The 24157-nt window shown below is 34.7% G+C and overlaps 1 protein-coding gene across 3 annotated transcripts in view; it reads right to left on the bottom strand.

The window, feature by feature from the left end:
- Nucleotides 1–24157, bottom strand: part of Usp37 (ubiquitin specific peptidase 37) — an 83784-nt gene that overhangs the window by 35682 nt on the left and 23945 nt on the right. For all 3 annotated transcript variants that reach the window (XM_071619616.1, XM_071619617.1, XM_027941847.2), the window contains 8 exons: nt 20058–20155; nt 18068–18152; nt 10825–10983; nt 5324–5455; nt 5058–5181; nt 3901–4091; nt 2100–2217; nt 589–668 (listed from right to left, as the gene is read on the bottom strand). In XM_071619616.1, coding sequence (XP_071475717.1) covers nt 589–668; nt 2100–2217; nt 3901–4091; nt 5058–5181; nt 5324–5455; nt 10825–10983; nt 18068–18152; nt 20058–20155 — 987 coding nt within the window. The remainder of the gene's footprint in view (nt 1–588; nt 669–2099; nt 2218–3900; nt 4092–5057; nt 5182–5323; nt 5456–10824; nt 10984–18067; nt 18153–20057; nt 20156–24157) is intronic.

The following is a 24157-nucleotide window of genomic DNA, read 5'->3' as shown; positions in this document are numbered from 1 at the left end:
TTCCTACACTTCACTTCTATTTGTAAGTACTTGGATGTGGCTTAGTGGCAGAGCGCTTGCCTTGCACATGTGAGGCACTGGGTTTGATCCTTGGCACTAAATAAAAATAAATAAATAAACAAAATAAAGATATGTGTCCATGTATAACCAAAAAATACATATTTTTAAATATTTATTTTTCAGCTTTCGGTGGATACAACATCTTTATTTTACTTTTATGTGGTGCTGAGGATTGAACCCAGCGCCCCGCGCATGCCAGGCGAGCACATTACCTACCGCTTGAGCCACATCCCCAGCACTAAAAAATATTTTTTAAAAATTATGTATTTTTATAAAGCACTTTTTGGGGTGGTGTGTATTGGGGATTGAACTTAGGGGCACTCAACCACTGAGCCACATCCCCAGCCCTATTTTGTATTTGATTTAGAGACATGATCTCACTGAGTTGCTTAGCATCTTGCTTTTGCTGAGGCTGGCTTTGAACTCACAATCCTCCTGCCTCAGCCTCTGGAGCCGCTGGGATTACAGGTGTGCGCCACCGCGCCCAGCTAAAGCACTTACTTTTAAAAGGGTAATTAAAGGGCTTACCTAGGAAGCCTGTTAAACTTATGCCTGACAAGAGCACACTTCCCACCACACTTTTCACAGGAATACTCAAGTTCTTCTGCCTACAAAAAGATGAGAGAAAAATAAAGAAGGATGAAATTGAATCCCATTAGCTCATTCAATGCAAATCATGTTCTTTAGTCTTACTAGTTCAGTTGAAGGACAACTCTGAACCAATTTAAATTTTAAGTCTTGAGCCATAAGACGTACCAAATTAAGACTTAATCTTTAAAATATAGTCATCTTATAATATCATGTCCTCTTTCAGAATTCCTAATTCCGTCTTTACCAAGGAAACATCTCAGTTTATGATAGTAAATTGACTCTTAAGTAGCAAATTCTCAAACTTTTCCTCATGGATACACATGAGTCGCTTCCAAGAGTATATCCAGATTTTAACATATGGCTATAGCAGAGTTAAGATCATCTTCAGATTTGGTGGAGTTCATGGTCTGTAAGGTGTAATTCTACCCCTTATAATGGAACTCAATCTTCTGGTGACAGCCCACTAAGAACAACTGCTCTAAATGGAACAAAGTTGGGGGTGGATATCATTACCTAGAGAAAACTGAAACAAGAAATCCTTAAAAAAATGGGGATAAGATACACAGGAAAGTCTTAAGTCTATGATTACAACAGGAACAGTACAGAAAGATTAAACAACAAAAAAGCAGAGCATTGGGGCTGGGGTTGTGGCTCAGCGGTAAAGCGCTGGCCTAATGTGTGAGGCTCTGGGTTTGATCCTCAGCACCACATATAATTAATAAATAAAATAAAATAAAGGTATTGTGTCCAACTATAACTAAAAAATAAATATTAAAAAAAAAAAGAGAATTTATCTTTGGGAGGAGATGAACATTCATGTTAAAAGAATAGTTTTCTTTTTTTAAATCTTACAAAGACAACCCTGCCAATTTGCTGCAACAAAATAAGGACCATATTATATAGATAAAGAGATCTTGGCAAAGTTCCACTAGTTATAATGTCTCTATGTAACAGGTCTGATCAAGCCCCAGAACTTTTCTATCTGTGACAGTGTACCAGTGTATAGTTTACCTACAGTTTTGGATAAACATAATTTTTTTCTTCCTATTCTCATCAGGGTACACATACAAACTAAGGAAATGAAATGAAAAGCAAAAACACTTTTTTTCATTACTCAACTTTTATACAGTATCTTCATATTTAATTCATGTTATCAAATTGTAGCATTTCACTTCAAATGCTTTAATGTTTACAAATAATGAACTGCTTCTAAGGTTGTTTAAAACATTGCTACTGACTTAAATATATAATCTACTTAATCAACCAATTTTCTTCTTCAATGAACTATAGATTTATCAATCTTTATAAAACAAATGTTACATATTCTTCATTTGTTTTTCCTGAAGATAATTTGATAGAAACTCTTGCCTTGAAGAAACCAACTTTAAAAACAATTACCTATGATATATAAAATTTACTTATGTGAAAATACAAAAGATTTTACTTACTCTAAAGAAAAGATCAAGAGAATCTTGAATTGAACGAGGAGGGAGTGGCTTTTTCCTACGAGGGAGGTCGATGGAGAGGTCATTAAACTGTTCTCTTTTGGGAATAGTCTCTCCACATCTGTTAACAATAAAAGGGGACAAATATGTGTATTTAGAGCAATATAAAGATACAAATATACCTGAAACACTCTTCACCCCTGCAGAATAAAGCTGACACACTAAGAGCAGGCATAAGTAACAGACAACACTTAGACCTTTTTATATTTATTTTAACACTTATTAAATTAATACAGAAAACAATCTTAGTTGTAATATTTAAGTACTTTCTTAAAATACTAAACTTTAAACTTTTATGTTTTCAAAAACCCACAAACTTTTTTCTTTTTTTGGATATTGAGGATTCAATGCAACGGCACTCAACCACTGAGCCACATCCCCAGCCCTATTTTGTATTTGATTCAGAGACAGGATCTCACTGAATTGCTCAGTACCCTGCCGTTGCTGAGGCTGGCTTTGAACTTGCGATCCTCCTGTCTCAGCTTTCCAAGTCACTAGGATTACAAGTGTGCACCGCTGTGCCTGGCTGGATATATTTTTATAAATTAAAAAAAAAAAAAAAAAAAGAGCTCAGAGATCAAAACACCCTATTTAATTTACTCGAAATTAAACTGATTCTTTTTAGTTTAGCTAACTATTTTTCACTGGTCCTCTTTATCAGCATTTTGATTTTCAGCTCAGTTCCCTATTGCCACAATTGAAGACTGGGGCATAAGAACAGTTTTCATTCAATAAAAATTTGCTGAATGCTTTCCTGACAATAAAAGCTCCCCTCCCCCACCAAAGAAACAATTTATTTAGAATAAAACAAAAGTAGCTCAACTGTGAGCAAGCAGTATAATTGAGCAACAGCTACTTTAAAACTTAGGCAAAAAAGAAAGGGGGAGGGGTGCGGTTTCTTAATTTTCTAGAACTCCTGTGTACACAGCATAAGGCAAAGAGGTCAAGTTTTTCTACTTAAAACACCAGCTTTGGCATCATACTTGCAGATACACATAATGGCACTTGACAGGTAGAGTTCTAAGGTGAAACCTGATTTTGTAAAATTCCATATCCTTTGAGTTTGAGTCGTAAAACTCCTGTCAACCATGAGCTATCACTCCCACGGTGATGCTACTCTATTTCGTTAAAGGAATTTTGCAGGGGCTGGGATGTGGCTCAAGCGGTAGCATGCTCGCCTGGCATGCGTGCGGCCCAGGTTCGATCCTCAGCACCACATACAAACAAAGATGTTGTGTCCGCCGAAAACTAATAAATAAGTATTAAAAAATTTAAAAAAAAAGGAATTTTGCAAAACCTTAAAATTAAGGTTATTAATCTTAACTTTGAGTTAATACATATTATCTGTGTGGAGCCCTTTTAATCTGGGTCTAGAGGGCAGAAACAGAGGAAGATTGAGTGAGATGTGCTCTTGCTGGTTGGGAAGCAAACCGCAATGTTGTACGCTGTCTGTGGGGGCCACATGCCAAAGACCTGGAAACAGCTAGATGCTTATCTCCCACCTCCTACCAGTTGCCACACTGTGTGCCACTGCCTAGCCTGGAATTCTCTTCAATTCTTACCCCACCAAACATTTTTATAGAAAGATAATGACTTAGAAAGGTTCTGTATACTCTGTGGGTTTATGCTTTCTTCCTGATGTGGAAAGGAAGATAAGAATTCATAGCATTTGGTACATCAAAAGAAAGTTTTATTATTTGCCATAAAGAATTAAGAGAAAGAAGTCTTCTCAGAAGTTACTTACGCTTTACAAATGATGGAGTGCTGAACCTCAAACTCCAAATTAGTAATAACTGGACAAGTGTATACTCTGGTAGCTGAAATATCTGATGAATTTTCTTCTCCAGGAATAGACTCAGTCTTCCAAGTTTTATTCAATTTTTCCATATCCTCTTTCAGCTGGTCTAAGCACTGACTTAAAAATTCATGAGCATCCTTAGAAGATAATAATAACATTGTAAGAAGATAATAACATCTGTCATCAAATCAAAACTTTTTTTTTTTTTTTTTATTAATAATAAAAACAGTTTGTTATCCTGACACAGTGGCGCACGGCTGTAATCCCAGCAGTTCGGGAGGCTAAGATAAGAGAATCACGAGTTCAAAGCCAGCCTCAGTAACTTAGCAAAGCACCCTGTCTATAAAAGGACTGGCGATGTGGCCCAGTGGTATAGTGCCCGGGGTTCAATCTTCAGTACCAGAAATAAAATAAAATGTCAGTTCAAGATTAAAAACAAAACAAAACAAAAAAAACCGCGAGGCTTGTGGCTCAATGGTAGAGCATGCATGAGGCACTGGGTTCAATCCCCGGCACCACATCAAAATAAATAAAATAAAGGTATTTTGTGTCCATCTACAAATTAAAAAAAAAAAAAAGCCAGTTTGCTACCAATGTGATTCATATAAGCACCTGAAAGAGAAGTATGTGAACAAGGTCAGATTTATTCTAATAAGGATTTTAGGGCACATATTGTGTGAAGAAAAACAAATGAAAAGGGCTTGGGGTGTAGATCAGTGGTAGAACACTTGTCTGGCATGCATAAGGCCCTGGGTTTGATCTTAGCACTGCAAACCTCACCTCACCCTAACCCAAAACTACAAGTAAAAATAAAAATAATAGATTTTATATTCTTTACTATTCAGTTGCATTAGAATGAATGAATGAATGAATGACTCTCCACTTTGCTAAAATAAGGTTATTTTTCACTGGCACACCACACCTATATATTAAAATACGATAAAACAAGAAGAATCATACAGAACCTTATAACTTCTTAGGTTTTTCAATCCATGATGATCACACTACCCAAATCACATTTTAAAACAAAAATCAGGTTAAATACTAAAATAATTACAATTTCCCATATCTCTGAAATATTTAAAAACCATTTGCTAACTTACATTCTGCATGTAACCAGAGAATCTCTCTGCTGTAGCTGAAATGGCATTTTTAACTTTCTTGAGTAAGTCCTTTTTGGTCTCTGAATTGCAGATATCTTTTTTAACAAGCAAGTGTGCAAAGCGTCTGGTAAAATAAAAGAGACAAGGTTAACATGTCTTACAAAACATTAGATGGTATAATAGCATATAAAATTTTAAGCATTAAAATTCCATTATTCTATAATCAACAAGGTAAGAGGTTACTAAAGAATGTATATAACAATTACCTGATAAGGGCATTGAGTGGAATTTTCTTCCATGGGATACCTTGTTTAAGCAAGTCATTTGCAAATGATTGAAGTGAAAACAGAGACTGTAAAATAGCATTCATATAGCATGTATTTCCCAAATTGGAGAATCTGAAAGAAAAAAAAAATAGTATTTAAGGTACATTCAGTATAGCGTGGGCAGTTCCTGAAGTCTGTGTAGTGCAATAGTACCAAGGGGTTCTCCAGTTAGTCATGCATCAGAATCACTAAAGGGCTTATTAAAAACTACACATTATTGGATGGCACCCCAGAGACTCTAATTCAGTAGGTCTCGACAGAAAGGGTGCAAAAATATGCATTTCTAACAAGTTACTAGATGATGCTGACACTACCAATATGGAGAAAACCACTTTGAGAACCACTGCATTATAATATCATGATAATTTAGTTTCATCTAATTGAAAATTAGATACTTGCCATTAGGCTAAATTATTACCTTCCTCTCACCTCAATTTATACCTTTTTTTTTTTTTGTATTTAAGGGTATCAGCCCTTTATATATAATATTTATAGCAAGTATTTATTCTCAATTTGTCATTTGCCTTTGTTTTTGGCCATGAAAAAAATCTAATTTTTATATAGTCAAATTAATCAGTCTTTTACTGAATCTTGATCCTGAATCAAATCTACAAAGCCTTTCCCCTACATTAAGATAACATAAAAATTTGCCAAAAATTTCTCCAAGTACTTGAAGAGTTTAATTTTTTATGCTTAGAACTGTTTCATTTGGAATTTATTCACCAGAAAGATGTAACTGTGCCAGGAGTGGTGGCGCATGCCTGTAGTCCTAGCAGCTCAGGAGGCTGAGGAAGGAGGATCAAGAGTTCAAAGCCAGCCTCAGCAAAAGAGAGGCACTAAGCAACTCAGTGAGACCCTGTCTCTAAATCAAATACAAAATAGGGCTGGTGATGTAGCTCAGGAGTCAAGTGCCCCTGAGTTCAATCCCCAGTACCTAAAAAAAAGATGTATCTGTATATTTTTCAAAATGACTGCATATTTATTCTAATGTTTTAATAAAGTCCATTGTTCCTATAATCAGGACTATCTATTCTATTCGATAGCCCATCTACTTACTCATTAGTACAAAGTTGTTTTAATTATAATGAATTGATACTATCTTAAAATATCTGGTAGGACTATTCTTCTTCCTATTTCTATTCAGCATTTTCCTACTATTTTTCTGTATTTATTTTTCCATATGAATTTTTTTCACAGAAACATATCAATTACTACAGCTTCATAAAAAAGCTGACCGCATTTTTACTGGGATCACATTAAATTTACTGTAGAGATAACTATGTACCTTGATATGCTAAGATGTCCTAACCATGAATAATTGATATTTTCTATGGATTTCAATTTACTGTTGTGTCTTTTGGGAGTACTTTGTAATTTTCCCCAATTTGAAAAATTCTTAAGTTTATTCCCAAGTATTTTTCTTTTTTGGTGCTACTGTAAATTGGATTTTCTCTTTCTACATCTTCACACTGGTTATTTGTATTGGCATGTCTGCTAATTTTCAGTCCTGCTTATCTGGCTAAATACTTTAATTGTTTAAGCTACTTTAACATCGACTCACTATGGTTTCTAGGTATTTCATTTACAATTATTATGCTTCTACTTTTTTCCATATCTAATTACATTGACTAATACCTCCAACACAACATTAAACAGAAGTAAAAATAGTAAGTATCCTTGTTATGGGTTAGCATCCACAATTCAAGGCTGGGGGTATAGTTCAGTTGGTAGAGTTGCCTTGCATCCAAAGGACTTGCATTAGGACTTCTTGCAGCAATATTTATGAGTGATATTTATACTTTTTTTGTGCTTCTTGAATAGGTTTGGTTATACCTGTTTCATGAAAAGTAAGCACCGGAATCTTTTCCTCGATTTCTAAGCTCTGAAATAATTTGTGTATCACTAGGATTCTGTGATTTCTAAACATGTCACAGAAATTTCCTGTGAATCACTTCAACCTGGTGCTTTTTATGTGAGGAAGCTCCTTGATAAGTTTCATTTCTTTCCATATAAACTGTTTTAAGTTTTCTATCTTGAGGGATCAATTTGGTAAAATACATTTCATTTAAGTTTTAAAATCCTTTTATTTTTAATTTTTAGATATACATGACAATAGGGTGTATTTTGACATATTATACATAAATGAGGGTGTAACTCATTACGATGCTGATTCCATTCTTGTGGTTGAACATGATGTGGAGTTACACTGGTCATGTACTCACATACGAACATAATAGGAAAGTTATGTCCGATTCATTCTACTGTCTTTTCTATTCCCACCCCACCCCCTTCCCTTCACTCCTATTTTGTTTAATCCAACGAACTTCTATTACTTCCCCTCCCAACCCTCCCTTGTTATGGGTTAGCATCCAAATATCAGAGAGAACATTCAACCTTTGATTTTTGGGGGACTGGCTTATTTCACTTAGCAGGATATTCTCCAGTTCCATCCATTTACTTGAAATTCTTTTTTTAAAATATTTTTTTTTAGCTTAGATAGACACAATATCTTTATTTTTGTTTATTTGTTTTTATGTGGTGCTGAGGATCAAACCCAATGCCTCACACAGGCGAGGCAAGCCCTCTACCACTGAGCTATAACCCAGGACCACTTGAAATTCTTTTTGCCAAGTACAAAATAGTCTCAAATGATTCTTTAAATTTCTTCTTTATCAACAATTATTTCCCCCTGTCATTTCTTATCTTGCTTCCCTTCTTTCTATATTGTCTAAAAATCCAGTGACTTATCTATTTCATCATTTTTTTAAGTAACTAGCACAGATGCGCCTTAAGAACAGCTTATTATATCCCATATAAAACCATTATAAGTTGTAAATATTTATAAGTTGAAAATGCACTAAATACATGTAACCTACCAAAAATCACAGCTGAGCAACAAACAGCTATACAGTGTCAGCTGTTTACCCTCAGACTGCACGCCTGACTGGGAGCTGTGGTTTGTTGCCATTGCTGTTGCCCAGTATCACAGGAGTGAGTATAGTGTCACATATTGCTAGCCTGGGAAAAGATCAAAATTTAAAATTTGAAGTATAGTTTCTTCCAAATATGTATCACTTTTGTACCATTTTAAAGTAAAAAAATACTAAATTGAACCAATGTAAGTTGGGGACTATGGACTCTGATTTGTTAATATGACTCACTGCTTTTCAGTTCACCATTTCATGCAACTCTCTTCATTTTTATTACTTCCTTCTTTGTGTTTTGTTTTGGTTTGTTATTTTTTCAGTTGGAACTCAGAATTGATTTATTTTCAATCTTTTATTTGCATTGATATATACAGATGGTCTTTGGTTTAAGACTGTATACTTATGTATTCCCACCACTAATTTTTCTCTGATGATTACACTTTATTTCCAATTTTATTCATTTTCAGAATATCTGCAATTTGTTTGTTTGACCCAAGAGTCTCTTAATATGATTTTTTGAGTTTCTAGGTAGAAGGTACCTTTTTGATATTTAGTTTTGTGCTTGATTTTTTTTTCTTTTTTCTTTTTTGGTACTGGGGATTGACCATAGGAGTGCTTAACCACTGAGCTGCATCCCTAGCCCTTTTTAAAATTTTATTTAGAGACCGGGTTTTGCTGACTTGCTTAGGGCCTTGCTGAGTTGCTGAGGTTGGCTTTGAACTCAAGATCCTTCTGCCTCAGCCTCTCAAGCTGCTGTGATTACAGGTGTGCACTACCATACCCAGCTTCTAAGAATGTTCTTTTTTTTTTTTTTTTTTTTTTTTTTTAAAGAGAGAGAGAGAATTTTTTTAATATTCATTTTTTAGTTATTGGCGGACACAACATCTTTGTATGTGGTGCTGAGGATCGAACCCGGGCCGCACGCATGCCAGGCGAGCCCGCTACCACTTGAGCCACATCCCCAGCCCAAGAATGTTCTTAAACAACTACCAACATTGAAATCTAAATTTAGTATGTGGGTAGTTAATATTTAATTTTCCCTTTCTGAGAATGATTTCTTCAGGTTTCATAAGTCTTCCCCTCGTATATGTTTTTTTCATGTAAATACTTCAGTCTCTTGTCTCTTTCAATATTTACAAGCTTAGACAGCAGAAACAGGAACACTACACAGGAATTTTGCTTGCATATCTACTTAGAAGGTAATTTAAAGATCTACTGTCTCCTGGTAATGCCAAAGCATGTATCATGTGTGCTCCTCTTTGCACTCCTCATTGATTTCATGGCTTTCTTTAAAACAAACAAACAAACAAACAAACAAAAACAGTTTTTGTAAGGAACTCTAAAATTAGGTAGCCTCCTTTATCCTGAAGACCTGGAAGTTTTCTACTCATATTTTTTTAAAAAAGGAATCCCTGGTCCTGAACACTGTTTTTGGTACCGGAAATTGAACCCAGGGGCACCCTACCACTAAGCTACATCCTCAGCCCTTTTTATTTTGAGATAGGGTTGGTTTTGCTAAGTTGAAGATACCCGTCAATGCTCAACTTAGCAAAGCCTTAAGCAAATTATAAAGACACTGTATTTAATAAAAAATTTTAAAGGGCTGGGGACGTAGTTTAGTGATAAAGCACCCCGAGGTTCAATCCCCAATAAAAAATAAATGAATAAATAAAACAGCTTTCCTTAGTCTTAACAATTTCAACAATTTATCCTGTAAAAGTTTCATGAAGTACTATAAAACATATGTGTGTATGTGTGTGTATACACACACATACACACATATAAACGTTCATTCTATCTTGGATTATATTTGGAAAACAGAGAAACTTAAAATGCATACTAACATAGTTTAAAGTTCTGTATTAATACATAAGGATTATTATGCAGTGAAAAATTAGAGAACAAACAATATAGCACAATGCTTAAGAATTCAACTGGAGTCCAGCTGCCTGGATTTAACACTGCTGTCCTATTGACTACATCACTTTAAGCAAGTTAATTAACTTTCTTAAACCTTAGCTACTTAATGTATAAAAGCAGAATTTTAATATATCTATCTGACATAGCTGTTGAAAGGGTTTAAAGAAAAAAGGACTAAACCCTTAGCATACAAAATCTGGCACATAATAAACACTTTAGGTGTGACTGCTACTATCATTATTTCAGTTATATTATGATCTCATTTTTTTATGTCTAACAAAAATATAATCATAAAGGTGCTGAAGAGAATACATTAAAATCGACATTGAAAGTATATCAGTACTAAGAGGCAGTGTATGAGCTTGGAGAATCTTTGTTTTTGCCTTTAAAAAGAAAATTATATATACTTCAAAAAATCATCTGGAGATCAGATAATGGACTCAACATTTCTTATGGATGTGTGAAATCTTTCATAAGTGATCTAATTTGTAAATATTTTAGAGCTATAATTAATGTGACTCCTTTCATTATTTTTTTATAACAGCACAATTCAATTGAATTATTTTATAAAACAGAAAGTGAAAAATTACCCACCCCTGCAGTTGTTGCTGTTGGTGAGAGGAAAGGGGCATTCTTGGTTTGTTCCAGCCAGTGTAATCCTGGTTACACCTCAGTTTTTTAACAGAAAGAGGAGTTGGCTGAGGAAGAAATCCCAAACTTCTTTTGGCAGAGGGAGTCTGGCTTGAAACAGTCCTATTTAAAAAAAAAAAAAGTAAATAAGGAAGAAGCAAAATAAAAATTTGAAAGTTACTACCATACTCCAGTAGATTCAAAGAAGTCACTATCTAGGGGAAGAAATCTTAAACTTAGGGTAATAATGGTAAAATGGTAATTAAAGTCACTTGGAGGGGAAACTCATAAATATGAATTAGAGAGAGAGCTAAAGAGGTTTATAATACTATATATATTTAACCCATAAGCAAAATAAACCAAGTTAATGGCTTGAGGAAAACTAAATAATTACACTAAAAATATATAATTATACTTTATTATTCACTTTTATCCATTTTAGAGATATCACACATTAGTTTACCTAGTCTTGGACAGATTTAGGGAGTCAACTTCTTCCACAATTATAAATAGCAACACTGAAACAGACAAATTAAGGGTCCTTCTATAAGAACAACTTCCTGATAGCATCCTGTATTTCCTCATACTGAGAGTAAAGGCTGAAGAGTTGCCTCTCCTGGTCTGAAGGATGACATGGAAGCTAAGAATAGGAACTGCCCTCTGCTGTGGCCTGTCTAGCACAGGATAATTAAATCCGCACATGCCTTTTGTCCCACTTTGCTGCCTCTTATAAAAGCTTTCCTGGCTCTTGAATTTTCCAAAGACGGAAATTTAAAACAAAAAAGTTTCTATCTTCCTTCAAAGCTGACTTTGAATAAAATCTATTTTCCTGCCAATCTGACTCTGGGTTTGTGGAGCAACAAATGGTAAAGCCCAGTTTCTTGCCCCTGTAAGGTATAGTTCTGCCTGGTACCAACACAACAAACATTTCCTACTCAATTTCCTTAAGAAAAACTTCTAGTTTATATGTTTATAAGTGGAAATATTCAAGGTATTTTTACTTGTCTTAGATACAGTGTTTTCCAAAAAGCCAAAAGCAATTTATATTTCTACCAAAATGAACTGTTATTTTCTCACTTCTCCATTGCTTATTATTAGAAGTTTTAATTTTAAACAGAATAGTGATACTTGAACTTGATGTTATTTATTTTGCACTTCCCTGACTACCACTAACAATGAACATATTTTTATATATTTTTTTCTTTGAAATGCTTTTCTATATACTTTGTTTTACACTGGGTTCTTAATGATTTGTAGTTCTTTACATATTCTGTACAATAATCCTTTGTCTATCATATATCTAAGTTTAAAAGTTTTTGGTAGTGAAATTTATTTTTTCTTTCATGGCTTTGATTTGTGTGTGTTTTAAAAGAAATCATCCTGTGCCATAAGCTCACAGAAATATTTATCAGTATTTTCTCTAAAAGTTTTAAATTTGGTTTTCCTCTCTCTTTAAGTCTTTAATTCACATTTACCTGTCATGTTGTGAGAAAAGAATACAAATTACTTTATTTTCCTTTCATGGTACTGGGGACTAATAAGAGTCTCTCAGGTGGTAGGCAAGTACTCTACCACTGAGCCACATCCCCAGCCCTTTCCATTTTAAAAAATCTTGACACAGGGATTTTGCTCAATTGCAGAAGCTGACCTCGAACTTGCCATAATCCTGCCTCAGCTTCATAACTAGCTGGGATTTCAGGTGAGCATCAACACACCCAGCTTCATGATTTACTTCCTATAAGGAAAACCAGTTGCTCCAAATTACTTATTGTCTGGCTAGGCCATGCATTAGGCACTATTTTTTGTTGTTGTTGTTTTTGTTTTGGTGCGGGGGAACCCAGGATTGAACTCAGGGGCACTTGACCCACTAAGCCACATCTCCAGCCCCATTTTGTATTTTATTTAGAGACAGAGTCTCACTGAATTGCTTAGCATCTTGCTTTTGCTGAGGATGGCTTTGAACTCTCAATCCCCCTGTCTCAGCCTCCCAAACCGCTCGGATTAAAGGCATGTGCCACCGCATCCGGCTGCTTATTTTTGTTTCTATACTTAATGTCTTTTTCTTTTTTTTTCAATTAAGTTATTATTTTTTATATACTTTTTTTTTAGTTATAGTTGGACACAATATCTTTATTTTATTTATTTATTTTATGTGGTAATGAGAATCAAACCCAGGATCTCCCACATGCCAGGCGAGTGCTCTACAGCTGAGCCACAATCCCAGGCCCTTAATGTCTTTTTTTCTTCCAGTATCTTTACAATGATTTCCTTTATCACAGGTTTTAAGCACTAATTATACTGTACTTGATATAGCTTTCAGTATGCTTTATGAGGTTTCTTCCACCTGTGGTTTTATATTATTCAGTAAACTTTAAAATCTTTTAGATTATTTTCTTGAAATACTTGTTTTCTCACTTTTTCTCTCCTCCTTGGGGACTCTAATTTAAGAGATATATTTGGGGGGCTGTGGTTATGGCCAAGTGGTAGAGCGCTTTCCTAGCATGCAGAAGGCACTGGGTTCGATCCTCAGCACCACATAAGTGTAAAATAAAGATACTGTGTCCACCTAAAGCTAGAAAATAATTTGGCCACCTGAAGCTGCTCCTCAGCTCACTGTAACTCTGTTAATATTTTAGTCTTTTTTTCCCTCTTTGTTTCACAGTAGATAGTTTCTATTATTGTTGTTTAAATTCATTAATCTTTTCTTTTGCACTATCTAATCTGCTGTTAATCTGGTGTATTTTTCAAATTGCATTGTAGTTTTTTTTTTTTTTTTTTTTAAGAGAGAGAGAGAATCTTTTTCGTAGATGGACACAACACAATGCCTTTATTTTTATGTGGTGCTGAGAATCGACCCTGGGTCGTGCCCGTTATAGGCGAGCACTCTACCGCTGAGCCACAATCCGAGCCCCATTATAGGGTTTTTTTTTTTTAAATATTTATTTAAATTTGTTATACATGACAGCAGAATACATTTCAATTCATAGTACATACAGAGCACAATTTTTCATGTCTCTGGTTGTACAAAGTAGAGTCACACCATTCAAGTGCATTATAGTTTTGATATCTAAAATTTTAAGGTTTAAAAAAAATATCTTCTGCCAGCCACAGTGTTGCATGCCCATAATTCTAGCAGCTCAGAGGCTGAGGCCAGAGAATTGTGAGTTCAAAGGGAGCCTCAGCAACTCAGCAAGGCCCTAAGCAACTCAGCAAGACCCTGTCTCTAAATAAAATATAAAAAAAGGGGGCTGGGGTTGTGGCTCAGTGGTACATTGCTTGCCTAGCACATGTGAGGCACTGGGTTCAATTCTCAGCACCACATAAAAATAAATAAAATAAAGTTATTGTGTCCATTAAAATATATATATATATATATATATATATGTGTGTGTGTGTGTGTGTGTGTGTGTGTGTGTGTATATAAAAGGGCTGGTGATGTAGTTCTGTGGTTAAACACTCCTGAGTTCAAACCTCAGTACAAAAAAAAAAAAAAAAGGTATCTTCTGTCTATTTGATGTTTGTTCTTCTATTTTCAACATACAGAATATAAATATCTGTTTACTAATTCTATCATCTATGTCATTTCTGAGTCAGTATTATTGAATCTCCTCCTTAGAGTATATATTTTCCTGCTTGTTTGAATGTCTACTAATGTTTTCTTGGATGGCAGGTAGATGTGAATTTTACATTTTTAGGTGATGGATATTTCATATTTCTACAAACATTCTTTAACTCTGTTCTGGGATATGGTTAACTTTCTGGGAACAGTCTTTCAGGGTCCTGCTTTTAAGGTTTAGTTTGTGGGACCAGAACAGAAATTGGTCTAGTGATAGTTTTCCTCACTAACAAGTCAAGACCTTTCTTAGTTTTCAAACTGCTGCTACTAGGAACAGAAATTATGCCTAGCTTATTGTGAACATCAAGTATTATTTCCTTACATCTTAGGCGAGTACTCTACCACTAAGCCACAATCCCATCCCCTCTCATCTTTTTTTTTTTTTTTTAATACCTTTATTTATTTATTGTTTATGTGGTGCTGAAGATTGAACCCAGGGCCTTGCATGTGCTGGGCGAATGCTCTACCACTGAGCCACAACCCCAGCCCCCTTCCTTACATCTTTTTTGAGTGGTTCTTTCCCTGACTTTGGATATTCTCAGCCCCAAACAAGGTACAAACATTATTCAACTAAATACTCAAGGAAGATCCTCTATAGATCTCTGCAATTCTTTCTTTGTGAAGCTCTGTCCCCTCTGGTACTCTGCTGTGTAAATTCTAATCAGCTGGCCTCCCTGGACTCCCAGGTTCATTTCCTCAATGTAGGAAGAGCACAGGGCTCTGCCTGTTTCCCTCACCCAGTGCTATGAGTTGGGAACCTCTAGGAAGTAAGCTGGGGCAGTCATAAGATTCATTTCATCTGTTTTGCATCTCTCAGGGGATCATGGTCCATTCTTTGATAACCAATGTCTCAAGTTCTTAGCTGTTTCAGGAGAGAAGATAAAAGCAGTCCCTAGTACTTCACCTTGGCGAGAAGAAACAATCTTTAACTTTTTTTTTTTAATATTTATTTTTTAGTTGTAGTTGGACACAATACCTTTATTTTGTTTACTTATTTTTATGTGGTGTTAAGGATCAAACCCAGGGCCTCGCACATGTTAGGCGAGTGCTCTACCACTGAGTCACAACCCCAGCCCACAATCTTTTTTTAATGTGTCTATTTAACTTAACTGCAGCTGCTTCATAAATAAGGAACTTTAAATGTTTTAATATCTCTGTACCCTTCCTCCCTCTTGTATTTCTTCTCATTGTCCAATATTTTATTCATTCTTTACTTTTAATCCTACCAATTCCCATTTCACAAAAACTATCAAAATGTATTTATATACATAGAATAACCTCAAAAAGATATTGTTAACAGTGGTTGCTTCTGGAAAGAAATAATGAAAACTAGGAGATAGGAAAGAAATATTTTTTTACTGTATATACCCTATGTCTTTTGAACTTTATACCACATGCACTTATTAGCCAAACATGCTAAAAATAGTTAGCTTTTTAAAATATGCTTTTTAAACTTCCTGGCTCACTTATTTTTTCTACTCCTTTGTTTAGTTTCCTTGTTTTTGCATATCTAAAAACAACATTCTTTTGTCTATGTTCTTCAATTGTAATTGAACTTGGTATAGAATTTTTATGCTATAAATCTGTTACCATCTGTCTTCTATTCCTATGGTTGCTTATGTCAATCTGACTTTCTCTTCTATAAAGGTCATTATTTTCTTTTAAATTTTTATTTAGCCACCATCTTCTATAATGATTTTTTAAAAGAATATTTGTTATTTGGCATTTGTGGAGGTTTTTCAATGTGAGGACTTTCATTATTTTTATCCATTATTTCTCTATTTCTTGCCTTTATTCTCCTTCATCTTTTTTTCCTGTAATACTCAGAAGATATGGAGGATAGACCAAGAAGCCCAACTTAATTATCTTATTAATTTTATTTTTACAGATCACTTCCTCACTCTACTGCATTCCATGATCTTCTTTTTACCAAATGCTTGGTAACTGCCTCTGCCTTGTCTTCTACTGAACACAGGACTTTATGTTTTGGATTCTTAATTCTTGCCCCTATATAGGTAACACTGAAGCAGATGCCATTTGTTGTAAGTCCCATTTTTGAATCTTTTGTTTCCTATTCAGAGAGCATCAGTAAGCAGCAAATTAAAAGTCCAACAACAGGTAGTTATACAGAAATGTTTTGCTCTCATTTATTAGCTCAGAGAGTTGTTCTAGATACCCAGCTTCATATCTTCTAAGTGGAGTCACAATTCCCAGCCTCATTTTGGTTTTGAAGCCCAGTTCTCAATACTTGACTTGTGCCTTATGACTTCAGTTTTTGCTCATTATTGGTTTTCACACCAATCTGGAAATTTTCACATGATATTTGAGGGTAGCTTTGCACTAACATGATTTTTCTCCCAAATGTTCCTATCTGGAACGAATATGCTCATTCTTTTATTTTAATAAATTTGTGTATTTAATAAACCATTTGCAAACCAAATTTAGGCATTTTTTAAAAAATCATTTGCTTCAAAATTCTTCTAATGAGACGAAATAATTCAAGATTTTAAGTATAAATAACTTATTACTACTGTAGTCATAAAGCACTTGAGAGGTACCACACAAGGTTGAATATACATAAATATATAGTATCTAGTTGTTTACTTCATCTTAATCATCTTTACAAATAAGATGTCTTTATCACTTTGAATTAACCTCCAATAATAAGACAAAATATGACAGGTCATCATACAGAATATACATTACACACCATATATATTATACATGCATATATATTATATACCTTCACTTTTTACATTTTAAACCATCACCCCTCTGTACCACATTCTACAATCATGCCTTCTCAACAAGTGCTTAGCAGTTGTTTTATATGTATCCAATAAACCTAAAAAATATATATAGAATCAACAATTAAATTTCAGACTAGCTTTTTTCCAATAAAAGATATTCATGTGAAATTTTTGTTAAAAAAAAACTTAATTTTTAGAAAGCAGCTTAACAAATACACTGGAAACAAAGGCATCATTAAAAAGGCCTCAGGAGAAATCTTATTAGGCTCATTACTTGGGAGGATGGAAAATACAGTGGTCTAGAATCTGATAATATCACCAATCACAACCTGCAGCCTCAGTGTAAGTTTTCTGAGATCTAAGATTATTCACTTGTTGAAAAAATTTTTGAAAAGAGATCAAGTAAGAGCTGAGCATAGTGGCACATCCCTATAATTTCAGCAACTTGGGAGGCTGAGACAGGAAGATCACAAATTTAAGGAAACTTGGAGCCACTGATTTAGCAAGACCCTATCTCAAAAGGAAAAATAAAAATAAAAAGGGCTGGGACTGGAGAGTAGCTCAGTGTTAGAGTGCCCCTGTGCTAAATCCCCAGTACCACAAAACAAAAAAAAAAAAAAGAGGGAGACAAAGCAAAAGAGTAGAGTGAGAGATATCAAACTAACACAGTTCTAAAGTAATTTCTAACTGAACTGTCAAAATTCTATGTATCTCATTTAATTTTGATATGCTTAAATTAGGTAATTCACTTAGAAACATAATGCATAGCCCATTCCATCATTCAAAATTCTGAAAAAGAAAGCTCTTCAAATTTTCCATAAGGCACACAATTAATGCATACCTGTCTAGGTTAGAGGCACCAGAAGAGTACTCCTTAGACCCAACTCTGCTACCATAAAATGATGATGACTGCAAAGGCAAAAGCCCTATAAAACAAACAAACAAAGGAAAAATTTAACATTTAAATCAACCATTCAAATTCATTTAATAATAAATTATACACTGGGCTTGTTTACATTAAACTGTTTTTTCCCTTTGTTTTCATCAAATTAAAACATGTATATTTAGAGATTAAGTACTATGGGAAAAGAATAGTAAAGCAAGGTTCCCTTGCCCAAAAGCTCTATAAACTTTTGATTCTAGTTTCTAACCATTTTTCGAAACTTAGTTTTTCTTCTTCTGTACAGTGCTAGAAGTCTGTGCTTTCTACTATTTCTTTTTTAAAATTTTATTCTAATTTGTTATGACAGAATGCATTTCAATTCATATTACACATATAGCACAATTTTTCATATCTCTGGTTGTACACAACATAGAGTCACACCACTTGTGTCTTCATGCATGTACTTAGAGTAATGACATCCATCTCATTCCACTGCCTTTCTACTATTTCTTTATGTATTCATTTTAAATAGTATCAGTTGACTCTTCATTATAGAAAATTAGAAGATTTTCATTCACATGACCCCAAACTGAGGTCCACAAAGATGTGTACTGAGGATACTTTTTGTCTCCTCTCTCCAACCAATTATTAGTTGTGTTAACTTTAGTTCTTTTACTGATTAACCCTGTGACTCTACTGCACGTATATGTATGTATGTGTGTGTGTGTGTATATATATATATATATATATATACACACATATATATTTGTGTATGTGTGTGTGTATGTATGTGTGTGTGTGTGTATATGTGTATATATATATATATATATATATATATATATATATTTGTAGTTGTAGATGGACAGCATGCCCTTATTTTATTTGTTTATTTTTATGTGGTGCTGAGGATGGAACCCAGTGCCCTACACGTTTTAGGCAAGCACTCTGCCACTGAGCCCCAGCCATACACTTCTATATTTTCCTTAGTTAAGGAAAATATATTTTTCTGCTTTCTAACTATTGGCTGATTATAAAAGCTGAAAACCAACAAGTTGAGTTTATATCATTTAAGTATTAAATATTTCAGAGTTAAGACTCATATTAGATACTTCTTTCTGTAGGAATCAATATAACAATCCCAAACCACTAATAGGAGAACACTTCAGAGACCTAAGTAAATTCTTAATTATCAATTTATCAAAACTACAACATATTTTAGCTTGCTTCAATTTAAGCTGACATGATATTCCAATCACTACCAGATATCTGAGTCTCTAAGAATTTCCTATAATCAGACACCTAGGTCAATGTGGGAAACATCTGACAAAAACTCATAAACATCCTTTCCGTTTTTATAAAAACATTATAAGGCAATTTTAAACAACGGCTTTAGACAACACTTTCAATATCTTCTAAATAAGATTATCTTATAAGTAGCAACATTGATTAATTTTTATTTCAACCAATTTAACTTCTCTGATTCAATCTATGGTCCTAGTAGCTGTGACAACAAAAGAGCTTAATTTCAGACAGTCAAAAAGAGAAAGAAGGTAAAGCCTGGATCCTATATATATATATATATATATATATATATATATAAAGAGAGAGAGAGAGAGAGAGAGAGAGAATACAAGTTTCCTTATATTTCTAACACTATAAAAATATCTTAGCAGGTTGTGAATGTGGCTCAGTGGTAGAACACTTGCTTAGTATGTGTGAGGCCCTGGGTTCAATCCCCAGCACTGCAAAAAATAAAGAAATAAAATTAAAAATACACACACACACAAACACATTCTTTGGCTAAATACTGGATATGAATTAGAGCCGAATAACTACTTAATGAATTTTGCATTATTCCTGAATAATGTAGACATATGTCCCAGTTTAAGTATTTATTTCTAATCTAATACAGTATCAAATAAATCTTATATAGAAGACCTAAACTTACCTGATGTCCGATTTTCTTCTGTCTGTTTCAAACTCAGTTGCTTTTCTCTACTACTGATTAAATACTTTCTGGAGGGATCTGTCATAGCCTTGTTGTTCCTATAGTTAATAATTTTAAATCAATGTAATATAAATATATAAAGATATTAATAATTTTAACAGCTGTCATTTAAAAATTTACATTTCAAGTGCCAAAGTCATTGATATGCCTAAAAGTTAGGTAATGAGGTTGTTAAATCTTCAAGTGCTCAGTGAATTAGCTAAGAATTATGAAAATAACCTTTTATTACCAAGAGCTAGCTTAATGTATAAAAAGTTAAACAAAAACCAAAATGTTTGCCAGGTGTGGTAGCACACATGCCTGTAATCCCAGTGGCTTGGGAGGCTGAGGCAAAAGGATCACAAGTTCAAAGCCAGCCTCAGCAAAAGTAAGGCACTAAGCAACTCAGTGAGACCCTGTCTCTAAATAAAATTCAAAACAGGGCTGGGGATGTGGCTCAGTGGCTGAGTGCCCCTGAATTCAATTCTTGGTACCACTCCCGCCCACAAAAAAAACCCCAAATGTTCTTTCATTGTGTATGATCTATAATACTATTTACTAAATGTCAGTTCAACTTATAATAATCAAAGTATTTTAAGTTAATAAATATAAAGTTAAACCTTCTCAAACAAGCCCATTTCCCCCTCCATTATTCCCAGATACCTGAACTCATAAGTAGACAGCGTCCATTCAAATGAAAAGTTCATGCTTTGGATAAAAGTGCTAACTTAGGGAAATCATCATGAATTAAGTCAATGGCTAACAATGTTAAGTGTTCCACTCAAAACCCCTCTGGCCCCATTTTTATGATCTCTCTTCTACACCCTCATATCATCCTAGATCAATGTTTCAGAGCCAGTAACTAGGCTTGCCCTCAAGGTATGAGATACTTTCTCTAGGACCAGGATGAAGTCTAACCTCTGTGTGATTTTGGTCCAAGACCACACCCATGCTTCATTTCTTACCCTTCACTACCTTGGTTTTCTTGCTCCCTTCCTGTATTCCCCTGTGAATATTTCCTTAATAACTCACTGGTATACTAACCTCCATTTCAAAGTCTAATTTTGAGGAATCTGATCTACAACAGTTGGTACAAGAAATGGGCCTAGGAAGCATACTTTAAGGATAAGGCTCTGGAATTGGGGCACTTATTTGACAATGGCAACAGAAATTCCACTGTTGGTAGTAATACTTATGGTATCCAATAGTATTATAATTCCTAAGAATTTCATTTGTGCTCCATCGGGACAGGATAAATAAAAGTGGACATGGCTAATGCAATCTCCACAACATTTAAAAATTTGGCAGAATGATTGTAAAACAGACTGTACTGGGGTAACAGAAATGTTCTAAAACCAGATTACAGTGATAGAATATAAGTGAATAAATTTACTAAAAATCATTGAATTGTATATGTAAAACAGGTGAATTTTAAGATGTGTAAACTGCACCTCGATAAAGTTGTTTTATTCCCCTCTGTATCTATGCCTCTCATCCAGAAGTACAGTCTAATCTTTCATCCTTTAATGGGGTTAGCTTGATTTCCTTTCCACAAAGAATGTGATAGAGGTAACAATGTGTGAGTTCAGATCCTAAGTCTAAAGGTGTCTTGTAAATTTCTCCTCTCCTGGAACCCCATCACTGTTATATGAGTAACTCCATGCCAGCTTGCTAGATGGCAAAAGATACATGGCCCAATCACCAAAACCAATAGCCAGCCAACAGCCAACCATATGAAGTTTGATTGCACCAGTCAAACCCTAACCAGTCCACCTAATGACTATAGATGCATGGGAAAGTCAGAAAATCCAAGCAATAGAGGCCAAGCCATGCCCAAGTAAGCAGAACTAAGGTGAACATAAATTAATAAGCAATAATAGTTACTATTTTAAGCTACTAAATTACGAAGTGGTTTATTATATAGTAGTAGAGAATTGTTACAAGTGATATGGAGTAAATAATAACCATAAAGACTATGGAACTGGTTGGTTGTTACTAGGAGTATTGATATGCTCAAGAGAGAAGATTATAGGCTCTGTGGAGCCAAATACCAACTTCAGGACAAAGACATTGTGCAGAGTCACTTATCTACAGAAGAGGTGCAGCCTGGAACCTTAATTCTAGAGCAAAACTATGCTGTCTGCAGCAGAAAGTTAACACATCATCTATAAAATATGGCATAATTTTTTTTTTTTTTTTGTGTGTGTGGGGGGGGTGTTGAATGGTATGCTGAGAACAGAACCCGGGAAGGTTCTACCACTGAGCTATGTACCTAGCTCCTTTAAAATTTTATTTTGAGATAGAGTGTTGCTAAGTTGCCCAGGCTAGTCTTGAATTTGATCCTCCTGCCTCAGCTACCCAAGTCACTGGGATTACAGGTGTGCACCACTGTGCTCAGTGTGGCATACTACTCTTGGCAAATTACTATGCCCTGGAAGAGTCTAAGCATTTGCCTATTGGTCATCAAAGGACTATGTACCCAGAGGTAACTCTCATGATCTGGGTGCTACCATATCAATGAAGTCATAAGATCAGAGAAGCACAGCATTGATCCATCAAAAAAAGGAAGCAGGTCTATTTGGATTAAGCCCAAGTAATCAGGAACTGAAAACAAGAACCGGCCTAGGACATTCCCAAGATCAGCTGAAAGGAAAGAAATAAATATGGATGGATCATCTCAGGACACTGTTCCAAAATGAAAATGAATTATAGCCCCATTAAATTACTTCTCTGAAAGACAATGATAAGGGTTAATCCTTTACTGGGCAGAGTTTTCAGAAATGCATCTCCTTATCCACTTCATGTGAGAAAAAAGTGGGACATGGACTCCTGGGTGGTGGCAAGGAGTTTAGATAGATGGTCAAAGGCAAGGAAGATCCAGAAATTATTTTTGGAAGTATATGGACAGGTTTATGAAAGTATGTACAAAGGTAAAGATCTGTTTTACCAGAGAACTCCACTAAAGAGAAAGTATCAATCAGCAGGCTAACTTATTAAGTGAAGTCAGCTAATCTCTGACCTAACTCATTCCAATACTTCCATAAAGGGCCCATGAATAAAACAGCCATGATGGCCCAGATAAAAGCTACAGAATAGGTTTCCCTTCACAAGGAGTCTACTCTGCAGGAAAAAAGATAAGACAAGGGCAGATGACCACAGAATCAACTCATCTTATCACATCTGTTATTGTCCCAAAGCTGCTAGCCTGGTAGGCATTGCAACAGCTTCTTAATTTTTTTCTATAAGTACTCATATATATGCATATACATGTATAAATGTAAATACATACATAATTTGAAATCTAAGTCAAATCTGAGACAGTTTTAGGTGGCATACTATAATAGCTTTTAAAAGTGCAGCTTAGAGATGATCTTATTAGGAATGTGATGCCCTTCAAGATAAATATAGATTGAGTTGAATATCCTTTATCCAAAATGCTTGGGACCAGAACTGTTTAATGTTTTGAAATACTTGCATACATATAATAGCTTGGGGATAGGACCCAAATTTAAACACAAAATTATTTTGTTTCATATATAACTCATACACATTACCCTAAAAGTAATTTTATAAATTATTTTTAGTGCAACTTGTGTTTAAAGTACTGTGAGGAGGTCAGATGTGGTTTTTCCATTTGAGGTGTCATGTTAGACTCAAAGAGTTTCAGATTTTGGAATTTTGGACTAGGGATGTTCAATCTACACCTTAAATCAACAAATCATTACATTTATAGAGAATACCTAGATCTCTGAACCAAGGGGTAGAAGTAGGAGTAGTCCCACTCACCATTATTTTCAAAATTCACTTGGTGAATTTGTTTCCTAGTCCCCCACCCCCTGATTTAAATTGCTATAGACTCTGACTTTCAGATATTTTACCAGGAGGCACAGTAAGAAAATAATTAAAACTAAAGTTATAGCTGTTACCTAGTCATTTTGGGCCCCTCATCCTGGCAGAGCAACAGACAAGGAAAGAGGTTACCACCCTAGTAGTGAGGAACCCAGCCTAATTCCATCTTAATATTGGGAGCCATCTCGTCACAAAGTCATGAAAAGTTAATT

Source organism: Marmota flaviventris, chromosome 11 (genome assembly GCF_047511675.1).
Source record: "Marmota flaviventris isolate mMarFla1 chromosome 11, mMarFla1.hap1, whole genome shotgun sequence".
NCBI classification, from domain to species: Eukaryota; Metazoa; Chordata; class Mammalia; order Rodentia; family Sciuridae; genus Marmota; species Marmota flaviventris.
The sequence above is the reverse complement of the archived record's forward strand: the minus strand, read 5'-3'. Positions and strand labels throughout refer to the sequence as shown.